General features: G+C 40.4%; 1 protein-coding gene across 1 annotated transcript; it reads right to left on the reverse strand.

Moving 5' to 3' along the window:
- Window positions 1-1,406: 1,406 nt before the first annotated feature.
- Window positions 1,407-18,164, reverse strand: LOC145350628 (glutaminyl-peptide cyclotransferase-like). The gene is made up of 7 exons (XM_080199834.1): window positions 17,945-18,164; window positions 14,610-14,756; window positions 11,971-12,252; window positions 5,995-6,168; window positions 5,019-5,118; window positions 3,257-3,373; window positions 1,407-1,935 (listed from the first exon to the last, which is right to left on the reverse strand). Exons 1-7 carry the CDS (start codon window positions 18,059-18,061, stop codon window positions 1,790-1,792), a joined length of 1,083 nt encoding a protein of 360 aa, XP_080055960.1. The 5' UTR covers window positions 18,062-18,164; the 3' UTR covers window positions 1,407-1,789.
- Between the last annotated feature and the right edge of the window lie 7,036 nt (window positions 18,165-25,200).

Genomic DNA, 25,200 nt, shown 5'->3' on the forward strand with positions numbered 1-25,200 from the left:
GACTTTGTTCACATGTGTATAAAGTAGAAGTCTCTGATGTGCCACTATGAGACATAACCCATTTGCCCATATTAAAAATGTTGTTACCAAGCTGGTGAATTCAGAAGAAAAATACAGTTAAAATTAAAACCCTTGAACATACTATATTTGATGAAACTCATATACTTTAAGAGTACCTAGAATGTACACAATTTATTAATCCCCATCAGCTCAAAACAGCATGAGGACTGCTGTTTGATTGTTCCTGTTCAAAATAGAGTACAAGAGAAACATTTTTATAAGTAGACTTTGAGGGGAGATGGTATGGTGTGAGCAAAGGAATTCGGATTGGACATTGCTGCGAGAAGGGTTTGGCAGAGGTTAAAAAGTAGATTATATGTGTAAATCTCCATTAGGCAAGGAGGTTTACAGAGAGAAAAGATTGCTATGGATAGCTATGAAAATAATTAAGGAATAAGGGCAAACAAAATCTTAAAGTATAAAGTTACAAATCAGGTCACAGGATACATGGAAAGAAATTGCATTTCTGTTTATGTATTCACAGCAAATCATGATCTGAAAATATGATAATAAGTGAGTAAGAATAGAAAATACCCTAAATTAATACTTTTCTGTGTTAACAGAGCAAACTACATGGGCATCCAACCTGTAAATGGCAAGATTGGAGAAGAGGACATGGTAAAAGACATAGAAATTGCACAAAGGTTGTGATCCAGACACAGCTGGGCTCAAAAGAAGTAACAGAAAAAAAACAAATCTGTCACATCTTAGATGTGTCCAGGATATAAAAATTACAATTTTATTCACTTGAATTATGCCAGCCATAGATTTGATTTCTGGTAGAATATTATTTTTACTGTCAGTGTGGAGTTTTGGCTCATCAGTGAGTATCCCTTATGATACGGCGCTAGCAATGTTAACAGCATTCAGCTTAGAGAAAGGGATGGCCACATGAAATAATATTAAGCCCAACAGAATTAGGAACTGGAGTCCTTTCCTATTTTCTGTACTTTTTATTGCAATTTATTAAAGATAGGTAGGAGTGTTTTCACCATAAATATCATACTATGCAGTCAAGGCAAATCCTTTTTTACAGATAGATTTTAAAACAGAATCAGAAAATTGAACTTCTTAACTTGGAAACAAACCCCTTTCTTCAACTGTACTGTTGGTAACAGCTTTAAATAAGAGTGTTGATGAGTAAAATCAGAGGAAAAGCTTTGTACATGTGTGCTTAATTTTATATTGTTTGGAAATAACTAACTGGATATTTTGCTCATCTTTCTTTCCATACATATATGAATGCACTACACAATCAGTGTGAGTTCAGATGTATAATTGCAAGCACAAAATACTTCACTGGTGATGCTGTCATGTCAAAAACAAATTTACATCCACACAAAATGTGTAGTACACTGTACCATTTAATGCGACCAACACAATAGACAAATGTAAAAATTACAATTGAAAGATATATTTTGAATGCAGTTAAATTGCACATTACCAAAAAGAGTTTCAATGTCTATTAAACAAAACTGCCAAGAAAACGAATACCATTACGCATTGTTAATAAAGAATGAATACCATGAGCTTTTATGGGTTAGCAACTATCAATATTAATTCAGTCAGCACATTAAATACAAGCAGTCATTAACATGATCGATAAGTTTGTCTACTTTAAGCAATGGTTTCCCAATTGCATTAAGGTAGTAGGAACTGCTATTTATTGAAATCTGCTTGGCTTGAAGGACTTTATTTGGTCATTCATTTTGTATACACCATGACTACACTATAATCTGAGATACTCCAAGACAAACAACTGCAATATTTTATTAAGGTTATCAATTGTAATTGGATCCAGATTGTTCTCATTATCCTCCATGCTGTGCCACACTTGAGGGAATGGGGTAGGTATGAGGTGCAGAATGGGAACACCTATGAAACATAAAACAGTGGAAAATTACTTGATGTGGAGTTAGTTCTTTTCTTTCAATGCACACAGTGAGCCAGAAATTGCTGTCAAAATAATAGTAAGGCTCTAAGAGTCTAGTTACTTGATCAAGAATATAAAATTCTTAAGAGGCTTCCCTCACATGCTAACATGACCTCACAATCACAGGTAGAAAATCAAATGTCTTGTGCCATTCCATGGAAATGATTATCTTCTCTCGAGCAATGTCAAAGAGTGACATTTAAGAAGTAATCAGATCATGAAGATAATGAGCTCAGGTATTTTAAATGCTGCAAACCACTGCTGGGTACTACAGCAACCCTGTACTACAATCTAAGAGGCCATGGGAGTTGGTAACGTATCCGATGGCCAGCTATACTGGTCATTGGACTAATAATTCAGAGACCCAGACTCATGCTCTGAGGTCATGGGTCAAATCCCACCACACATCAGCAAGTGGAATTAAAATTCAAGTCATTAATAGAAAGAATGTGGAATTGGAAGCAATTTTCAGGAATGATGACCGTGAAACTACCATCAATTGTCATAAAAACCTATTTGTTTCACAAATGTCCTTTAGAGAATAAAATCTGTTGTCCTTACTTAGCTTGGTCTACATGTGATTGCAGACCCACATCAATGTAGTTGACTCTTAGCTGACCTTTGAACTGGCCTAACAAGCTATTCCATTCAAGGGCACTTAGAGATGAGGAACAAATGCTGGTCTTGCTAGCGATACCCATATTCCATCCCAGGAAAGATTTTTTTAAAAACTATGTGAAACACTCCATTGCTATTTTAGTTTCTAGTTAGCAGCCTCTGAATAAACTGTTTATTTCACCATTTTATCCTCACTTAAAATCAGTTAACAATTTCTTTAAAACAAAACACAAATACCATCCCAATAAATCAACAAATTTGTTGCAAATTATGTTGGTGGCTTTGGTTTTACATTTTCCTGTTATAAATAATTTTAAATAAAGGACAGGAAAGAAAAGGATTAAAACACACTCCGTAGAAATGGATTGCAATAAATGCACCTACATGTACAATGTAGATATTAGAAAAATAATATTTCTATGCCAATTATGAAGCAATTGGAAAGTATTTTAAGACCTTACAGCATTTGACCCATGCTTGTGCTGGTTCTTAGAGTGAGTTAACCAGTTATTTCAACTCTGCTACTCTAAATGGAAAAAATGTAGAGTATAAAATCAAGGAAGCAATGCTCAGTACAAGTAGGACTATGATTTTGTTACAATAACACAAGAAGAAAAATTGTCACTGCAACATGATACAACATACCTCTTTGCAAAAATGGTTTATGATCATCCTCTATATGTCCGGCTTGCATTTTGGTCCAGAAATATTTTACTTCATTGAAATGGTTATTCAGTAAACCCAGGCGATGCAGGCGACGTTCTGTTGGACAATATTAAAAAAGTTCTAGTGAAAGATTATCAACCTGAAAAGTGAACACTGTTTCTCTTCACAGATCGTCTATGTAGAATTTGTACTTCAGCATGTCAGCGTGGGTTTCCTCCGGGTATTACGGTTTCCTTCCACAGGCCAATATGTGTGGGTTAGGTACATTGGCCATGCTAAATTCTCCCTTAATGTCCCAGAATGCGAGGGTTAGAGAGATTAGCAGGGTAAATGTGTGGGTTTACGGGAATAGGTGAATTGTTGTCGGTGCAGGCTCGATGGGCTGAATGGCCTCCTTCTGCATTGTAGGGATTCTATGATTCGATCATTCTATGCTGCCTGACCTTCTGAGTTTTTGCAACATTTTCTGTTTTTATTAAGAAAGTTACTTTGGTTGCATTTTTTAGATAGCTTAATGTATTTTTAGTAATTGTTGGTAGTAGATTGAAGCAGAATAAAGCAGTAATGACAGCACAGATATATATGTGCTGTTTTCTTGGTACTTTCATTGATTCTGTATGAGGTGGCATGCAAAGCCCTGTTTGAAATTCAATGATGTAGAGATGCCGGCGTTGGACTGGGGTAAACACAGTAAGAAGTCTCACAACACCAGATTAGAGTCCAACTAGTTTATTTGAGAGTAATCCCACAAGCTTTTGGAAACGGTGTCCCTTCATCAGGTGTGTGGCCACAATGTGTGGATTACTATCAAATAAACTGGTTGGACTCTAATCTGGTGTTGTGAGACTTCTTACTGAAAAATTCAATGGCCAGCCATTTGTGCACTGGAAAATTCTTGACAAAATCCTGAGGATAAAGTAATTCCTTTAAGATAATTGGAAAAAAGGTGAGACTTATTTGTTTTCCATACCCAAGTTGTTCTGTACTGGAATGGGCTACCTGAGAGGGTTGTGGAAGCAGATTCAACAGCAACAACTTGCAAATATGTATTGCCTTCATTCCAAGGTGCTTCGCAAGAACATTATCAAACAACATTTGACACTGGGCTACATAAGGATATGTTAGGTTGATGGCCAAAAGCTTTGTTAAAAAGATTGATTTTAAAGCAGTGTTTCAAAAAGGAGAAAGAAAAGTAGAATTTGAAGGAGCTTGGGTAGAGAACTTCAGACCATAGCACCTTTGTGACTGAAAGCATGGCTACCAATGGCAGGAGTGATTAAAATTGGTAATGGTTAAAAAGCCAGAAGTAGAGGAGTGCAGATATTTTGGAGATTGTAAAGATGGTCCAGAGATGAGCAAGGGAGAAACCACTGATGGATTTGAAAAATTTTAAAATTGAGGCATCTCTTAAATGGAAGCCAAAGAAGGCCAGTGAATACAGGTATGGGTGTGTGAACGGGACTTAGTATGGCCTAGGGAAACAGGCAGCAGAGTTTCGGATGACTTCAGGTTTATGGATGGTAGAGCACAGGAGTTAATCAAGTTTAGAGTAACAAAGACCTGGATGAGAGATTCAGCAGCAGGTGAGCTAAAGCAGTGACAGAATTGGTCGGGGGATTGACAATTAGAGAAGGGAATTTAGAAGAGAAAAATGTAAAGGCAGGAAACAAACTTGCAACATATAATAGCCACTAAATATGTAACAATCTACATAACTAATATTTCTGTTCATTTTTATTACCTATTAGCTGTAGTCTTTTATGCCATCGAGCTGTATTTGGAAAATAACTTGGAAATCTTGGATCTGGAGCACCAATCAAATCCAATAACACAAATAGGTCCTATGAGGAAATACACAATTTGTCAAATCAGTGCATTAGCAAATCAATAGGTTAATTCCATCTCCCACAATGGGTGAAGTCATGTCTTCAACAGTCTAAGTTTCTTGCCTATCAGGAAACATATAATTATATAAAATATTTTTGTCATTTTGTACACACTTGTTCATATACTTTTCCCTTTTATTTGCTGTCAACATTCCATATATGGTTGCATTTGCATTTGGGAGTGGGAAACAAGAGTCAGGACTGTTTGGGTCCCAAACTCTCACGTGAAAAGAAACAGCCACTCTTTGGGCACTCTTTAATTGACATGGAGACAAGTTCCCTACTCAATAAAGGGTGGCAGATGGTCTTTCAAAGCTGAAGGAGCAATTCAAGGCCTTTCCACATTGAGAGGAGCAGAAGGTTGTGGGAGAAGGTAAATAATTGACAGGGTACTTCATAATGGAGGTGCCCTCTCACCAACCTTTTCATAAGTGTAAATACAAAATTGTTCCTGCAGTCATGTCAGCTTTGTGTGGGAAAATGGTGAATATTTCTAGTATAGGGCTGCCTATAGCTGTTCATACACCCAGGTACACTGCACCTCCCCCACCCCCACTCCATCAGCCTGTCACCCCAGGCAGTTAAGTTGTCCCCGTCAAGTTGGAAAATCATCCGTGGACTGGAAAATCCCAGTCAGCCTTTTTTTACAATAGCAAATAAGGTTTCACATTGCCATTACCGCACAGAAAAAAATGTATTAAACACTACTTTAATCTACAATTGAAAAAAGCTGCCCTATTATTCAATTTTTATTGGTGTACACCTTGACGATTGTTAAAATGATAACATTACTTGTACTTTTTTTCTGTCCTTTAGGTTGTCTGCACTTACAATTCCATGAAGCTGATTGGTATCAGTGGAACCAGGTGGATGTGGCTCCCTCTCCATCTTCTGTGCCAAATGCCGAGAGCCATATAATGAGTCAATATCAGACCAAAATTGAAATGCTTCCTCTCCATCAAAGAATATTAGCTGCAGGGTAAGATCTGGTCTGTCACTATTATCCTAATTAAAAGAGAAATTATTTAAATATAAGCCTGTGGAAATATAGTCAAGCTAAAAATGGAATCTCTTGAGGATATGAATAAGTGATATTTCTGCTGTACATTTTCAGACACTGAAACTCAATGAAATATTGAAACATAGAAAATACACATACATTACAGTCAGGAAAAATAACACCAGTTTGGGCTAGTCTCAAAGTCATAATACTTTGGATGTACTGTTATAGGTGCTATTTTAAATAAGTGTATGTACATGAATCACTATTTTCATGATTTTCCAATTTAAACCAATAAGTAAACGCTATTGGCTGAGTTTCCTAGGAGAAGTCCTTATACCTCAATTGTTTTGACATGGCATGACGATGAAACACTTGCACTGGCCTCGGCATTACATACGAACATGTGAACTCAGAAAAAGAGTAGGCCTCTCAGCCCTTTGAGCCTGTCCTCCAGTCAATAAGATTATGGTTAATCTGACAATAAACTCCTGCCTACCTCCCCACCCCGTAATCTTTCACCTCCTTGTTTAACAAGAATCTACCTACCTTGCCTTGAAAACCTTCAAAGACCCTGCTTTCACTGATTTTGAGGAAGGGAGTTCCAAAGACTCAGTCCCCTCTGGGAGAAAAAAAACATTTTTCTCTGTCCTGGATGGGCGAAACCTTATTTTTAAACAGTGATCCCTAGTTCTAGATACTCTTGCGAACAGAAACATTGGCCAGAATTCTCAGCCAGGCATGCAGATGAGATTCTCTGGTCCCGCGTGCGGAGCAACCCCTCCCACGGTTTCCCAGTGGTGTGGGGTGACCTCAATGGAAAGTGCTATTTACAGCAGTGGAACCAGAAAATCTCAAATGGTGCACCACCTCCTGTCACTGAGAAACGAGTGACTAGGAAGCCAGAAAAACCCACCCGTCCTCTCTACATTGACCCTTGGGATCTTATATGTTATTTTATGTGTGCATTATTAGAACCAGACACTATATGGTAGTTATCTACTGCACAAATTAGATACCAATGACTTTGAAGTAATTCAAGTAATTCTGCCTAATCCTAATTTGGATCACCTATCATGGTATTGATTGGTTTCAAATTTATTTGTTTATTTTACTTTTCATCTCATGCATTTTCATTTCTTTCACAAGAAACTCGCAAAACATGAGGATGATTCTCCCATTCTGCTGCAAATCAGTGGGGAGAGGGGTTAGCATTCAAATAATATTTTACATATCATTTAAATGCTATTAGTGGGCCTGGGATGGAATTCTCCAGGCTCGCTAGCCTCTACCATTCTGCCAGTGTTTCACTCCTTTCAGGTAGCTAGCAGCCTGACCCCACTGAAGTGAAGGGGACAATCAGAACCCCTCACGGGGTTGGGCAATGTGCATGGGCACACTGGTAGTGCCAGCCTGTGCCCCCAGCACTGCCCATGGGACACCTTGGTACTGCTCACCAAACATGGGGAAGTCCCAAGGGCGCGGGATCTATTTGGGTTTGGTCTAGGGATGACGGTGGGGGTTGCAGGGGTCTGTCTGCTACTCTGCATTGGGATAAATGGGGGCAGGAGGGAGGCCAGTGATTGGGGCAGGCTGGGGAGTGGTGTGGAGGTCTGCCCGGGTGGGGGATAAGCTGGGGGGTGGTGTCTGCCAGGGGAGGGGCTGGAGATCAGGACAGTCCAGGATGGGACGGGGGAATGGTTGTGGGGGCTGTGATTGGGCCATGGGGGAGGTTGAGGGGGCAGCACTGTGGGGGTTTTTGGCTTGCCAGCAATTGAGAGGCTGATAGTGCAGGGCCATTGTGCATGCACAGCCTCTTGGGCAGGAATAGGCCCCACCCCTAGTTTTACATGATATTCACGCTGGTGGCCTCTGCAGTGCACAGAGTGTGGGAGATTCTACTTGGGAAAAAAAAACAGAAAAAAAACACAGAATTACTCCCACGGAAGAAAACAGCGTGAATTACTACAGTTTTCCCTCAAATTCAGCACTTCAATTTTTTTTGGGATAATTCCACCCAATTTACCTGCGGGTGGTTCCACTTAGGCTTTAAAAAAAAACTATTGGAGGCAGATATTGCTGAAAAGGCCAACATTTATTGTCATTAACAGGGATGTGACTTTTCTGTTTTTTACTGAATTTCCATTTCTTTGTTCTTACAGGGTGCAATAAATTCATCTCTCTCCAAATTCATCTCTCTCTCTTAATGGTCAGTAAAAATATCTCCTAATAGACATATTTGCTCACAATTTGTGTAAGTTAGATGAGAAAGGAAGAGGACTTAATGTATTGTGTATGGACAGTACATTAGACACAAGTGATTAAACAAAATTTCGTCAGTTTGAAGAGTTTTGTTTTAACTTTGTGTTCATTTTTTTTCCAGTAAGTGGTAATGATATACATATATACTATATGATTAATATTGAGGTTATATTTATCATCAGAAGTGCCAAGGTCTTCGAATGCGAGTAAAATAATGCATCTGCAAGTCCAATATCAATGCAAATATCTAAAAAGTCTTCATGCTGTGAGCTCCCTCCAAGACCAGCTCACTTGGCTCCCTTGCAGAGCTCACTTATTTTCAAGTGTGTTTTCCTTTGATCCAGTCACATTAAGGAGGTGGCGGTAATCACTTCCTTGAACAGCTGCAGTCCATGCAGCGAAGGTACTCACACACAGCTGGCATCCAGCAGCAATGTGGCAGTGATAATCCAGAGATCCAGGCAAATGCTCTAGAAACATGGGTTCATATTCTCACAACAGAAGCTAGTGGAATTTGAATTCAATTAATAAATTCTGTAATTATAGAGCTAATCATCATTAATGACGACTGTGAATCTATCATCAGATGTTGTAAAAACCCATCAGGTTCACTCATGCCCTTGAGAGAAGGAAATCTTCTGGCCTACATGTAACTGCAGATTCACAGCAATGTGGTTCACTCTTAACTGAAAATTCTAGCAAGCCAAGGACAATTAGCGATGGCAACAAATGTTGACCTTGTCAGTGGTGGCCGCATTCTAAGAAAGGAGAAAAAATAATTGACAATGAAGGAAAGTCCATGTGTGTCTAAGATAGGATGTCCTGCAGTTGACTTTGAATATAATGGTGCTCACAAGCACCCTTCTAGGTCATGGAGATCACAGATTTTTTAAGTGCTGCTAAAGATCCTTGGTGACTTGTGATACATCATGTACATAGTCCACACTGCAGCTACAATATGCTAGTAATGGAGAGAGATTTTTTTCATTTGCAGAGATTGCCAGTCAAGCAAATTCCTTTGTTCTGGTTGGTGTTGGGCTTCTTGATGTTGTTACAGTGAATTCTATCCAGGGAAATGCGTAGTATTCCATTACATTTCTAACTTGTGCCTTCTAGGTGGTGGGCACCGTAAGAAGACTCACCACACCAGGTTAAAGTCCAACAGGTTTATTTGGTTAAATAGGTCCAACAGGTTATTTCAGAGCACTGCTCCAACAGCTTGTGATCCCAAATAGACTTATTAGACTTTAACCTGGTATTGTGAGACTTCTTACTGTGTCTACCCCAGTCCAATGCCAGCATCTCCATATCATTCTAACTGGTGGATCAAGGTTTCATTCAGTCAGGAGATGAGCTACAAACTGCAGAATATTCAGCTTGTAGTGTTCTGTTAGCTCAGCATGAATGTAGTTGTTCCAGTTGAGTTTTTGGACAATGGTAACCCCCCTGATATCAATGGCAGGGAATTCAGTATGGTAATGCTCTCTTGTTAGAGATAGTTGTTACATGATGTGTTGCATATTGTACTTTATCATCCCAAGTCTGAAGTGTGTCCAGATCTTGCTGCAGGTATGTTGTGAAGCAAAAGTTAATTTTGTGAAAAACAAGATCCCACACTTACAATGGGAAAAATAATCAGATAAGCTATTTGAGGTATTGGTGGTGTAGCAAGAGAACTCAATTTCAAATAGAATAATGGGATCATCTACATTGTTTTCAGCAGAGAAAGTGGGCCATGGTATAAGGTAGCAACTCCAGCAGTGCAGCACTGAAAGATTAGCCAAAATTAGTTTCCGAAAAACCCAAAAGGGACTATAATCTCTGAGAATCACAAATGGTACCACTGAGCTATACAGATTCTACAATGACCTTATCTTTGCTGATTTGTCCAAATATATCCCTCATGAAGTAAATCAATTAATCATATTCCGGTTTTAGTTTAGTTAGATTTGTTTATCAAATATTTGTTTCTGTATAGTTCCTGCAAAGGATTCATATCTAGCTAAAGTTAAGCACATACCTTTATGACTGATGACACTGTGGTAATGACACTGTGGTGATATGACCCTTTTGGCCAATCAGGCTGGAGCGCACAAATCCTGAAGCTGACAGCAGGTTTTCTTTGCAGTTACAGTTCTGGAATCACGGGGCACAATCTTACTGGCTGTTCACGTCATGCTCCCCACTGCAGCGAAGTCGGAGAATTTGCTGTCCAGCCAAATTTCCGTTCACTGCAGCGGGATGGGGAAGTCATGGCGTGAACTGTGGTAACATTCTGGCCATGGAGTTTAGTAGCCTTTATATCACTCTGTACATAGTTACTATTATAATAAACCATTCATTTGTTATTCTACTTGGTAGTCGCCCATCTTTGCATGATTTTTATAAATAGTTTTTTTATTTATAATATGAGCATTAATATACCCATTCATAATCCTGTCTTTGCAGGTCATGATGAAATGCAAATGCTACCAAGGCACATCTGGGGAGTACCACAGAGGAGCAAATCCATTTGAAATCCCCCCCTTCCTCAGTATCAACAGCAAGCTCTTCTACAACATCTGTCAGACTTCACAGGTGGTACCTTACGGAGGCAAGGGAGGTCTCAGTTGCCAGCTGGAGAGCTGACAGAACCCCACATTGCCTCTGATGAGGAAGATCCATCACACGTTGTGTCACTCCCTCTCTTGACAAGCCAGCAGTGAGCTTTCCCCTGGGATCAAGGACCCCGGGGGCAGAGGAGATTTTGCCTGATAAAGCTCTTTGTGTCCACGGGGAAGATGGTGGCAGTTGCCAGAACTACACACCAAGATCTTAAATAGATGAGGCACTAAGGTGAGTATTGATGAGACGTGGGGGTACAGGTTGCAAGAGAGGAATAGTGAGGGGGATTGCCAGGAAGGACAGAAGATTGCTTTCAGTGGCTCCCCCCCTTTCCAACGTCAGGTTCCTTGATCAGACACTGAGTGCGACTGTACCGCTGGATTTCCTCCTCCCCATTCCCCAGGAATCCACAAGTAAACGTGAAGGGCAAGTCCCCCTCATGTCACTGAATTACTACCAAGGTGATGAGATAAGGCCCTTAAGAGGGCATTGGCAGCAGGACAGGAAAGTAGTCTTTCTGCCACAGATTTATTTGAATGGAGGTGGGAAGGTGGCAAAGTTCCCAACCACCATCTACTCTCCCAATTAAAGGACCCCATCAAAATCACCAAAGGGGAGAGTACAAGTTTCTGCCAAGCTGTACCAAAGTAAAGTCTGACATGTCAATATATCATACTTCGTGTGAACATCTGCCACCAGATACATTGTTAGAATGTAGAAAAAAAGGTTAATTATTTTGATTTAAACGGGACAAAATTAACATTGTCTTAAAATGTTAAAGTACAACATACATTAATGTTAAATTGACATTTTAAAAATCTCTTGATATAAGTGGCTTGATACAATGTAAAATGTTAAGTAACCAAGAATTTTCTGTAGTATTTTACCAGGTTAATTATTTACAATGCGTATGCTATGATGTACCATAGATTAAGGAGTACCTTCAAGTGAAGTAACAGATTGTCCAGTGCACGAGCTAGTTCCAACATCATAGCACATGGTACAGCAGAATCAGTGGCACCCACGTATACTCTACTATACCACCACTCGTTGTAGTATTTTGAGTCATAGTGACAAGCCAGCACCAGCCTTCGTTTAGCTGAGGGATCCAGTGTACTGATGATATTTGAAAATGTGACTGTTCCATAGGGTATTGCATCTTGGAAAGTGTCCTCTTCAGTTACCCAGCCGGCTTGGAGTTCAGCTAAACGACTTATGATGTGCTATGGAGAAAAATAAGTTTAACAAGGGTCAACTCTCACATTGGCTAAAAAAGTAGCAATTTAAAAGGAACTTTAATCTAGGATTTCTACTGACATTCTTTCTTAATGGAAACACTCAGCAAGATAGTAAATGTCCAGGGCAACCAAGTGGACTAGTTCATTCCATTAGACATGAATTCTTGTGTTTGGCACTTAGGTACCAACCCAAGACAAGTCCTGATAATAAAATTGGAAGTGCAGAGGGGATTTTTGACCCTTTTTCATGCCCGTGTCAGCTACTCTTTGCTATTCATAGTGACATTTTCAGTGACTCAGGAAAACATCACTTGCTCTCACTTCAATTCATAGTCTGGGTGACATTTTTTATATTGTTCCTGAATGTGGACATTACCTGGCTTGGCTAGCATTTATTTTTCACTTCAAAAGGTGGTAACAAGCCACGTTCTAAAACTTCTACAGTCCATTTGATGCAGGTATACCAACGGTGCTGTTAAGAAGAGGTTTTGAGGATTTTGAGCCAGCAACAGTGAGGGAATGGCAAAATATTTCCAAGTCAGAATGGTGTGTGGCTTGGAGGAAACTTGCTGATGGTGTTCCTATGCATCTGCTGCCCTGTGCCTTTAGGCGTTAGAGGCCACAGGCTTGGAAGGTGCTGTCAAAGAATCCTTGGTGAGTTGCTGCAGTGCATCTTATATATGTTACTCATTGCTGTCACTGTGTGTCAATGGTGGAGTGAGTGAATTTTTATGGTAGTGGATGTGGTACTGTTCAAATGGGTTGCTGTGTCCTGAATGGTGTAGATCTTTTTAGTGATGCTACACCCATATTCCTCCAGGCAAAAGGGATATTCATCAAACTCCTGACTTGTACCTTGGAGGTGTGAACAGCCTTTGAGAAGACTCACCATTGAATTCACACCCAATGATCTACTCTTGCTGTCAGTGTTTATTTTGGCAGGTTTGGTGAAGTTGTGATCATGGTAAATTCCAGGAATTGATTCTGGGAGTTTCAATGATGGTAAAGATTTTGAATGTCATGGGGAGATGCTTAGATTCTCTCTTGTTGTAAATAGTCATTGCCTGGCACTTGTGGCACATTTGTAACTTGCCACTTATCAGCCGAAATCTGAATATTGTGCAGGTCTTGCTTCATATGGACATGGACTGCTTCAGAACCTAAGGAGGTGCGAATGGCCCTGAACATTGCCCATTTATCAGTGAACATCCCCAATTCTGACTTTATGATGGAAGGAAGGTCATTGATGAAGGAGCTGAAGATTGTTCAGCCTCAAACTATACAAGAACTCCTGCAGTGACGGTCTGGGACTGAGATGATTGGCCTCCAGTAACCACTACCATCTTGCTTTATGTTAGGTTTGATTCCATGAATTCAAAATAGAGGGATTTGTAAAGGAGAATGGCATGCTTTAAAATATCACATGAAGTAAACTTATTTTTAATTAATATTATTTTGATAACATTTTTAGAAATTGAAGTGGCACAGTTCTAACCCTTCCATCACATCAGCTGGACTAACTGGTATAATGCTGGAAGTATTGCTTCTGTTACTACTGCATGCCAATTAGGAAACAGAGTAAATTTGAACAAGAACCTCCAGTTTGCCCAAGCTACCCAGTATGAAAATGTTGCTCAAGGAGATCAACAGGGAAAAACATTTATTATTTGAATTACATTATCAGTAATTTTCCTCAATTATTCTAATTAGAACATACATTACTCCATAGAGCAATCTGATTTAAATTTACGTATCCAAATTGACCCTTCCTATTGTCTGAATGAAATGTACTGAAATAATTTCACCACGTTGAGAAATTGACCAACTAACAGACTGAAAGTTCACTAGCGATCTGTAACTACGACCTTATCCTATCCTGCCTATTGCAGCACCAGTGCATGGAGTTTACTGGGACAAGGGAAACATAGGACTAGGACAAGGTCATTCAAGTCCTTCAATCTACTCCACCATTCAAGTAGATAATGGCTGATCTGTAAATTAACTGAATTTTCTCACCTTAATTCCATTCCTTTGGTATCCTTATCAAAAAATAATATCAATTTCAGTCCTGAAAAGACCAATTGTTGCAGCTCTTTCCGAGGGTGTGGGCTCCAGATTTCAACTACTCTTTCTGTGAAAAGTGCTTCTTGATTTCTGTTCCAATGGCCTGGCTTTAAGTTTATGATCATTCCCTCATTCTTGATTGCCCCACCAGAGGAAATAGTTTAATATAAACATCTCAAATTAGATCACCTTTCGACCTTCCATGGTCAAGGGAATTTGAAACAAGCAAAACTGAGCTTCCAAGATAGATGAAAATTTAACGGATTATCTGTACTCACCTGGCGTACAGCAACATTCCCGATAGAGCCTGGGTATCTCTCCCGAAGCATTGGTCTCAACTCATTATACCACATCATAGAAATGTTGGTCAGTGATGTAACATTCCGGGTGTCAGTTGCAGTGAGGTACTTGGGCTTATGGAGAAGCTGTTGATTTAACAACATTGAAAGAATAAGGAAATTAAAGATGTACAGCATCCTCACCAGTTTATAGCCTTTAACAGGAGTGTCAGGAGTATTAACTTTTCAAATATATTTTAAAAATCACCAAAAATCTGTGTGTAAGCAGCTAGCATTGGCAGTTGCTAAAAATATCTCTTAAAGTAACTGCCAAATAGCAAGTTCTGCAAAAATTATCAGTTGAATATAAAGACAGAATACTACACAAAGCCACACTCTGCATATTACTATAGGAAAATCAACCCAATTATTGTCAGGAGGGCAATTGTTTTGCCAAAGTGACTTGAGACAATTATAAGTACTATTTCATGACATAAAGTACAGTATCAGCAAGGGAGTAACAAGCTTGATATTTAATTTTGGTTTATTCTTATATTATCATAAACTAAAACTTATGTCTAATCTCCTCCACAAGAACTGGTTATTTTATGACTTCTTCATACTTTTGACAATTCTGCCACACCCAATTTTACTGTAATGTAAAAAAAATGAAGGGAGCAGAAAATTACTTCAAAAAAAGTTGTTAAACTCCAGGGGCAGTAATGCTACTGGTGACAAATATAAATTGCTGGCAACAATATAGGCAGGCTAAGTTGAAAACCCCTTTATCACATGGCCATATGTGAATGACAGCAAATGTTTTCAAACTCCAGACCCATAAAGGAGCTTCATAAGATTTAGGGGAAGATTTTTCAGCCAGGAAATAATACTCACAGTCACAATTGAAATAAACTGTGTGTAACTGATGCAGGGTAATTCACTGCATGATGTAAACAGAGTAAGAAGTCTCACAACACCAGGTTAAAGTCTAACAGGTTTATTTGGTAGCATAAGCCACTAGCTTTTGGAGCGCTGCCCCTTCATCAAGTGAATGTGAGTTCTGTTCACAAACAGGGCGTATAAAGACACAAACTCAATTTACAAAATAATGATTGGAATGTGAGTCTTTACAGGTAATCAAGTTTTAAAGGTACAGACAATGTGAGTGGAGAGAGGGTTAAGCATGGGTTAAAGAGATGTGTAATGTCTCCAGCCAGGACAGTTAGTGAGATTGATGTAAACAGGCCAGATTTCAGTGCCCCCAGTGTATTACACAATAGCCTCAAGCAAAGAGACTCCACAATATAAAGGGAATTAGTTTAATCATAGCCATGGTTAGAACATTATTATTGATTAGAGCAAAAACTGACAGAGATAACCCATTAATGGCTGCTAGAAATAGTATCTTGATGATCCCAGCAGGATATAATTGCTGATGCTGACATCCATTTAATATAAATGATTCACATTGGTACGTGATAAAGCTGTTTTGTTTCTGATAGTAAGTGTCTACATAGGGTGGAATATTACACAGAAGCATCACACAGTAGAGACAACTTCTTTAGGAAGTCATGAAGGAACTTGTTACTGAACTTCCCTTGTTTATCTGCTTGTACAGTTAATGTCTTTCTTTGTTTTAATTGTTGAATATTATAGCAATACTTTTTATTTCACTTTTCCTTTCTGATCTATTTTCTCCTTCTTAATCCAATTTTTTTTCCTCTTAATTTTATTTCTCTACCTGATTTTACAGTGAATTTATCCATTATAAAAAGTATACTCCCTTATCTGTGCTTGCTGTCAATGTCACAATTCTTCAATTTGGTTGGTTAAAGAAATAAATAGATGTTTTGTGATTCCTGATGCTCTGTTTCCCTAGCTACAATGATATCAGTTCCCACTTTTAAACATGTAAACAAAAATTTTAAAAAATGATACATGCAAGGGCAAGTCTAACAAATGGCAGTTACTATTTGTGATGTCTTGATACAGCAAATTATGGACCAATATTCTCCACATTCAAAACAAACCGATGTAACAATCCTGATGGCTCAGATACGTAGAAACATTTTTTTAAATCATAGCAGTGCAATTGGATTTAATGATAAAATATGCTAGCCATGCAACCTTAAAAATAGAGCAAAATATGGACCTTACTGAGAAATGTGGCATCTTTGGAAATCATCCAGTCCAAAGACATGCACGTTAGGTTGATTGGCCATTCTAAATTGCCCCTTAGTGCCAGGGATTAGAGGGTAAATATGTGGGGTTAAGGGGATAGGGCCTAGGTGGGATTGTGGTCAGTGCAGACTTGATGGGCCAAATGGCCTCCTTCTGCACGTAGGAATTCTATGACTCTGATTCTAATCCAATGCAAAAAGCACAATTGCCCCTGGAACGTAGTAATATAATTTGCATCACTAATTTTGTTATTTCAATCCCTATATTCATTATGAATCTCCCAAATGTAAATTATTTGTAAACATTCCCAAAAAAGCATGATCTGAGTATGCTTGCTTCTGCCTCCAGTTTATCAGAATTTTAATAGCTTTGCGTAGCTTGCTGCAGACAGATGAGAATATTATTAATACTTAAAAGTTGTGATTGAATTACATCAGTAAAACCCTAATGCCATTTCTAATCAGTACTAGGTAAGTAGGACACAATCCCAGACCTAACAGTGAAACCTAGCAGAATCGTGGCCATCAGTGGCTGAGGTAAATTTGAATCTTGAATTATTTTATATTTCCTTATAAGACAGGAAAAGCAGGAATGGTCCTCCAGACCACTAAAAGAAAGCTTAGTCCTCTCTTATCCAGGCCTTTCATCTCCCTCCCCTCAGCACTCTCCTTGTGCTGCACACTTTGATCCCTGATAGCTGCTGCTTCTTATCACCACTGTCTTGCTCCCATTTGCTCACCCAGTCATGATCCCCTCTGGTTCAAGTGGGAATCCCTGCTGTAACATGAGGCCAGAGTTTAAAATGTACAGAGTTTCATGTCTGCCTTAGCCCTGCAGTCACAATCACACCCTAAGTTAAAATTAGGGTTTTTACACTAGCTTTGATCTTATAAATAATGCCAGATTGCTGAAGTAAAGAAGGCAGGATAATTGGGTTTTATTCAAAATCTTCCCCCTTTCCTTTCCTTTCTAAAACATGGTGGTGATTATTTTAGTGAAGTTATGCCTTGTGACTTTCCAATGAAAGGCCCCAGGGAGACAGAATGCTCAGCTTAAAACTCCTCTGCTTTTCTCCATTTTAAAATTTAAAACCACAACCTCTGTCTACACATTTGCACCACAATGAGACCTCAGTCTCTAGTCTAAAAACCTACCTTTTCTTCTGTCCATGGTACCTTATATTGTTCTTGCCCCTGGGTTTGGCAGAGGATTGTTGTCAAACGAAAAAACACCAGAAAAAGAGAATAAACCAAGCTCTTGTTACTAGCCATCTCTAGCTGTTGTAAAAAGCACACACTTTTGTCTTGCTCTCTCTCTCTCTCCCTCTCTCTCGTCACAGACTAATGAGCAATCTTGTGAGTATAATCAGAACCCACAGAGCACTTATAAGCCTTTTTTTATTTACGTCATTCCAGATTTCCTTTGATTGGCAAATAAGGAATAAGTAAGAGATTATCTTCACCAAGATGAGCTGTGATCATTGGTTGATCTGTCTTGCATGTTTTTTTTAAATGTAACCAATCCAAATTGAGCATAAGGATATCTTGGCCATTTCAAGCTGTTTCTACTTCTACTGGGGAAACAATTGACTCCAGCAAAACCAGAAAGATTTTCCTACAATTAAATGACAATACAACAAAGCCAAATAACAAACATTAACATTTACAGTTTCTATCTCACAAAGATCACTAAAATATCCTGAAGGAATTATTGCCTCAAAAACAATAACAATACATATTTACATAGCGCCTTTAACGTAATAAAGCACACTAACGTTCTTTACAGGAGCATTATTAAAATGTATGAAACTGAGCCACAGAAGGAGATATTAGGTCAGGCTTGATCAAAGAGGTAGATTTTAAGGAGTGTCCAATAGGATGAAAGGAAGAGGAAAGACAAGCAGAGAGCTGAAGGAAAAGGAAAACAGAACCTGGATCCAATGCAACTGAAGGTGATGGAGCGATTAAAATTAGGGATACTCAAAAGGCCAGAATTAGATGAATACGGATGTCTCAGAGGATTATGGGCCTAGAGGTGTTTACAGATATAAGGAGTGATGAGACAATGGAAGAAGATGAAAACAAGGATGAGAAATTTTAAATTAAGGGGAGTACATGGGATTTAATGGGATTGAGAGTTATCGATAGGCCTAGTAGGTATGGATATGATCGGTGCAACTTGCGGGCCGAAGGGCCTGTTTGCGCTGTAATGTTCTATGTTCTAAGATGTTGCTTGACCAATAGGTTAGCAAGTACAGGTAAAGTTTATTTATCACTCACAAGTAGGCTTATATTCACTTTGTAGTTAAGTTACTATGAAAATCCCCTAGTCACCACACTTCAGCACCTGTTTGAGTACACTGAGGAAGAATTTAGCATGGCCTATGCACTTAAACTGCATATCTTTGGACTGTGGAAGGAAACTGGAGCACCCGGAGGAAACACATGCAGACACAGAGAGAACATGCAAACTCCGTGCAGGCAGTGACCAAGCTGGGAATCGAACTTGGGTCCCTGGCACTGTGAGGCAACAGTGCTAACCACTGTGCCACTGTGCTGGATTCGAGGTAAGTTAAGGGAGGAGCAGCAGAATTTTGGATAATCTCAAGTTTACAGATGGTAGGAAGTGGGAGATCAACCAGGAGTACTTTGGAATAGTGAAATCTAGAGTGACAAAGGCATGAATGAGGTTTCAGCAGCAGATGAGCTGAGATAGAAGCTGAATCAGGTGATGTTCCAGAGATAGAAATAGATAGTTTTAGTTATTGTGCGAATATGAGTTGGAAGCTCATCTTGATGTCAAATATGATGCCAAGGTTGCAAACAGACTTATTTAGTCACAGGTTTTTGCCATGGTGAGGGATGGAATCAGTAACTAGGAAAACAGTTTGGACCGAGGATCGAAAGGAATGGCTTCTGAATTCTTAGTACTTAATTTTCTGTGCAAACAGTACTGGATGTTGGATAAGAACATAAGAACATAAGAAATAGGAGCAGGAGTAGGCCATCTAGCCCTTCGAGCCTGCCCCGCCATTCAATAAGATCATGGCTGATCTGTTGTGGCTCAGTTCCACTTTCCCGCCCTCTCCCCATAACCCTTAATCCCCTCTCTTATCAAGAACCCATCAACCCGCTTCTTAAAAATATTTAGCGAGGCAGCCTCCACCACTTCAACGGGCAGAGAATTCCAGAGATTCACCACCCTTTGAGTGAAGAAGTTCCTCCTCAACTCCGTTCTAAACCGCCTCCCCTTTATCTTGAGGCTGTGCCCCCTAGTCCTACTGTCTTTTTTGAGCGGGAAGAGTCTCTCCACCTCTATCCTATCCATCCCATTCATCATCTTATACGTCTCAATGAGATCTCCCCTCATTCTTCTAAACTCTAACGAGTACAAGCCTAGTTTATTCAGCCTCTCCTCATAGCTCAATCCCCTCAACTCCGGTATCAGCCTAGTAAACCTCCTCTGCACTCCCTCCAGGGCCAAAATATCCTTGCGCAGGTGCGGCGCCCAAAACTGCACACAGTACTCCAGCTGCGGCCTCACCAATGCCCTATACAGCTGCAGCAAGACCTCCCTACTTTTATATTCAATCCCCCTCGCTATGAAGGCCAGCATCCCATTCGCCTTCCTGACCACCTGCTGCACCTGCAAGCTGGGTTTTTGCGACTCATGCACAAGGACCCCGAGGTCCCTCTGCACCGTCGCCTGCTGCAGTTTTTCGCCACGTAAGTAATAGTCCTTCCTACCATTCTTCCTACCAAAGTGGACCACCTCACACTTGCCAACATTAAATTCCATTTGCCATTTCCTGGCCCATTCGCCCAGCCTATCTAGATCCTTCTGCAGACTCTCCACACCCTCCGCACAATTTGCCTTTCCCCCAATCTTGGTGTCATCAGCAAATTTCGACACCCTGCACTCGGTTCCCTCCTCCAGATCATCTATATAAATGGTAAATAGCTGAGGCCCCAGCACCGACCCCTGGGGCACCCCACTAGTCACCAACCGCCAATCCGAATAGCACCCATTGACCCCCACTCTCTGCCTCCTATTTGACAACCAATCCTCTATCCACGCTAACACCCTACCCCCAACTCCATGTCCCCTGACCTTCTGCAATAACCTCTTGTGAGGTACCTTGTCAAACGCCTTCTGAAAATCCAGAAAGACCACATCCACCGGCTCTCCTCTATCCACTGCCCTAGACACATCCTCATAGAACTCCAGTAAATTTGTCAGACACGACTTCCCTTTAATGAAACCGTGTTGCGTCCGCCCTATCAAGCAATTCCCTTCAAGATGTCTCGCAATTTCCTGCTTAATGACGGATTCTAACATTTTACCTACCACAGACGTTAAACTAACCAGCCTATAATTCCCCGCCTTTTGCCTGGCACCCTTCTTAAACAACGGCGTAACATTAGCCGTTTTCCAATCTTCCGGCACTTCCCCGGAATCCAGCGACGTCTGGAAAATAACCACCAAGGCATCCACTATCACCTCCGCCATTTCTTTCAGAACCCTCGGATGCATTCCATCCGGTCCTGGGGACTTGTCCACAATCAGCCCCTCCAGTCTGTCGAGCACCACCTCTCTAGTAACAGTAATGTCATTAAGACCCTCCATTCCTACCACCTTTCCATCGCTAACACCCGGCAAATTATTCACGTCCTCCTCCGTGAAGACAGAAACAAAAAAGTTATTCAAGACCTTAGCCATATCCCCATCCCCTACCACTAGCTCCCCTTTCTCATCCTCTAAAGGACCAACGTTCACCCTAGCCAGCCTCTTCCTTTTTATATATTTATAAAAACTCTTGCTATCCTTTTTTATATTAAGTGCTAGCCCAGCCTCATAGCTTCTCCTACCCTCCTTTATCAACTTCTTTGTCAATCTTTGTTGACATTTAAACCTTTCCCAATCCTCTTCTCGCCCACTACTCTTAGCTACTCTAAATTCCTCCGCTTTTAATTTAACACTTTCCTTCACCTCCTTCGTTATCCACGGCTTATTACCTCTCTTCCTACTGTCCTTTTTAACCATCGGAATAAATTTCTGCTGAGCACCCAGAAAGATCTCCTTAAAGATCCTCCACTGCTCCTCAGCAGACCTACCTTCCAACGCACTCCCCCAGTCCACATTTGCCAATTCTTCTCTCATCCTACCATACTCCCCTCTATTCAAACAAAGGACGCGTGTCCGGGAACCCACTTTCTCCTCCTCCATCTGCACCAGAAACTCCACCATACAATGATCACTCTCTCCAAGAGGATCCTTCACCGCAAGGTCCCTAATTCTACCCGCCTCATTACATAGCACCATGATAGAATCCTAGTTTCCCTACAGTGCAGAAGGAGGCCAGTCAGCCCACTGAATCTGCACTGACTGTTCGAAAGAGCATCATCCCCATGTCCAATACCCCCCCATCCCCGTAACCCTGTACATTTACCATGGCTAATCCGCCTAACCTACACATTTTTGGACACTAAGGGGCAATTTAGCATGGCCAATCATGTAACCCTGTACATTGTTGGACTGTAGGAGGAAACCTGAGCACCCAGAGGAAGATCTAGGAAACAGCAAGTCCATCTCCAGAGTTAAGGTAGTATCTTGACAGAGTTTCAGGATTACAATTCACGGTTGATTGAATGGCATGGTGGCACAGTGGTTAGCACTGCTGCCTCACAGTGTCAGGGTCCTGGGTTTGATTCCTGGCTTGGGTCACTGTCTGTGTGGAGTTTCAACATTCTCCACGTGTCTGCATGCGTTTCCTCCAGGTGCTCCAGTTTTCTCCCACAGTCCAAAGATGGGAGGATTAGGTGGATTGACCATGCTAAGTTGCCCCTCAGTGTTAGGGGGAGTGGCTGAGGTAAATGCATGGGGTTATGGGGATAGAGCCTGGGTGGGATTGTGGGCGGTGCAGACTCAATAGGCCAAATGACTTCCTACACTGTAGGATTCCATGATAATATAACATTTCAAATCAGCACTCACACATTAGAAAGCCTTTCGTGCAGAATAATGTTCTAAAGAACACTGGATGAATATTTTAGAATGCAGTTGAGCTTGTTTTTAAATTTAATCCAGTTAATTTTATTGGAAGTTTTAAACATACATGGCAGGGCCAGGAATCTAATTATTCCCACAAATAGCAACATAATGAAGCATCAGATTTGATACCATTTTCTACAGTGTTGGAATTTTTCATCCATGTTGTTCGATCTCAAAGTATTTCACATATTCTGAAAATGCAGCAAAATTCTACCTCTAAATTGAAGACTTCCAGAGTTGCTGTCACTTTGCAGCATTAAGATGACACTTTGTTGTTAATTATCAAAATAATGTGAAGTGAAAGAGAACATGCTTGTGAAGGGAGTGATTTGCAATCTGTTTTGTATTTGTTTGCCTGCATACAATGTAATGATATGAAATGCATCATCAACTCATTTACGTATGGTGTTTTTGTAACCAAAATCCTATTTTTATATCCATGGAATGTAAGGTCAGATTTATTGCTCATCCCTAGTTGTCCAAAGAATGGGTCATGAACCTTCTTCTTGACCCCTTGTGTAAGGAATTGGGTGGCTCTCTACTCCACTTCAGGGGGTAGTTGAGAGTCAACCATATGGTGTATGTGACTGGAACTATAGAAGGCAGGCCAGGTAAGAATAGCAGGCTTCATTTCCTGAAGAATATTAAAAAACCACTTGGGATTTTGTCAATCCAACAGCTTCACAGCTACTTTACAATACCAGCTACTGTTTCAAATTCTTTTAAAAACTGAAAATTCTCAGACTGCCATGGTGGGACTTGAACTCAATTTCATTGTAATATATTAACAATTGTTAGTGCAAGCTTCTGGATTACTAGTTGAGTAGCATTACTCTTGATCCCCAAAATAGTAGACAAGCTTTTCTTCCAACTCTTCTTCAACCCCAATGAAAACTAAATGACCAAAACATTACTATAATAAAGTTGCTGTCTCTTTAAGGAACACAGCTTTGCTGCACCCCTCTCCAATTCTTATAATGTTTGCAGTAAATTATTTTTTCAGATGTTCTGTAATAGAAACCATATGCGCATTGTGAAAACTGCATGAGTCATTTTGCACCCAAAGGGCTTTGCTCATTAAATGTTTGACCAGCCAGGTTGTGCTTAAAGGGTTCCCAGCTTTTGTTCTTGTGAAGGTATATTTTATTAATTTGTGCTGGCAAGAAGCTAAGCTTGTTTGAAGGACATATTACAAATTTGGATAAGCAGCTGAACTGCCTTTACTGAATGCCATTCATAATTTACAACTTTGACTTGGGTGGATTCTGTACTGTAAATAGTACAAATACATGAATATTATATTAATATTTGAGAAAAAGAAGTAGAAATTACTTTAGCAAAGCCTTTGACAAGGTACCGTGTGGTAGGTTGTTGCATAAAGTTAAATCTCACAGGATCCAGGGTGAAGTATCTAAATGGATACAAAATTGGCTTCTTGACAGAAGCCAGAGGGTGGTTGTCAAGAGTTGATTTTCAAACTGGAGGCCTGTGACCAGCGGTGTGCCTCAGGGATCAGTGCTGGGCCCACTGTTATTTGTCATTTAGATTAATAATTTGGATGAGAATATAGGGGGCATGGTTAGTAAGTTTGCAGATGACACCAAGATTGGTGGCTTGGTGGACAGTGAGGAAGGTTATCTCCAATTGCAGTAGGATCTTGATCAATTGGACCAGTGGGCTGACAAAAGAACATAAGAACATAAGAAATAGGAGCAGGAGTAGGCCAACTAGCCCTTCGAGCCTGCCCCGCCATTCAATAAGATCATGGCTGGTCTGTCGTGGCTCAGTTCCACATTCCCGCCCTCTCCCCATAATCCTTAATCCCCTCTCTTATCAAAAACCCATCAACCCGCGTCTTAAAAATATTTAGCGAGGTAGCCTCCACCACTTCAACGGGCAGAGAATTCCAGAGATTCACCACCCTTTGAGTGAAGAAGTTCTTCCTCAACTCCGTTCTAAACCGCCCCCCGTTTATCTTGAGGCTGTGCCCCCTAGTCCTACTATCCTTTCTGAGCGGGAAGAGTCTCTCCACCTCTATCCTATCCATCCCATTCATCATCTTATACGTCTCAATGAGATCTCCCCTCATTCTTCTAAACTCTAACGAATACAAGCCTAATTTATTCAGCCTCTCCTCATAGCTCAACCCCCTCAACTCCGGCATCAGCCTAGTAAACCTCCTCTGCACTCCCTCCAAGGCCAAAATATCCTTGCGAAAGTACGGCGCCCAAAACTGCACACAGTACTCCAGCTGCGGCCTCACCAATGCCCTATACAGCCGCAGCAAGACCTCCCTACTTTTATATTCAATCCCCCTCGCGATGAAGACCAGCATCCCATTCGCCTTCCTGACTACCTG

Source organism: Carcharhinus amblyrhynchos, chromosome 12, assembly GCF_965287045.1.
Source record: "Carcharhinus amblyrhynchos chromosome 12, sCarAmb.v2.hapA, whole genome shotgun sequence".
Lineage (NCBI taxonomy): Eukaryota > Metazoa > Chordata > Chondrichthyes > Carcharhiniformes > Carcharhinidae > Carcharhinus > Carcharhinus amblyrhynchos.

What these genes read in the sequence shown, in the direction of transcription:
- LOC145350628 (XM_080199834.1), bottom strand. Translation starts at nt 18,061, where the DNA reads ATGGCTAGTAACAAGAGCTTGGTTTATTCTCTTTTTCTGGTGTTTTTT. An exon ending in CCAATCAGCTTCATGGAATT is followed by an intron (nt 5,119 to 5,994) that starts GTAAGTGCAGAC and finishes ATTTCCTCATAG; the next exon opens with GACCTATTTGTGTTATTGGA. An exon ending in TAAACCATTTTTGCAAAGAG is followed by an intron (nt 1,936 to 3,256) that starts GTATGTTGTATC and finishes TATGTTTCATAG; the next exon opens with GTGTTCCCATTCTGCACCTC.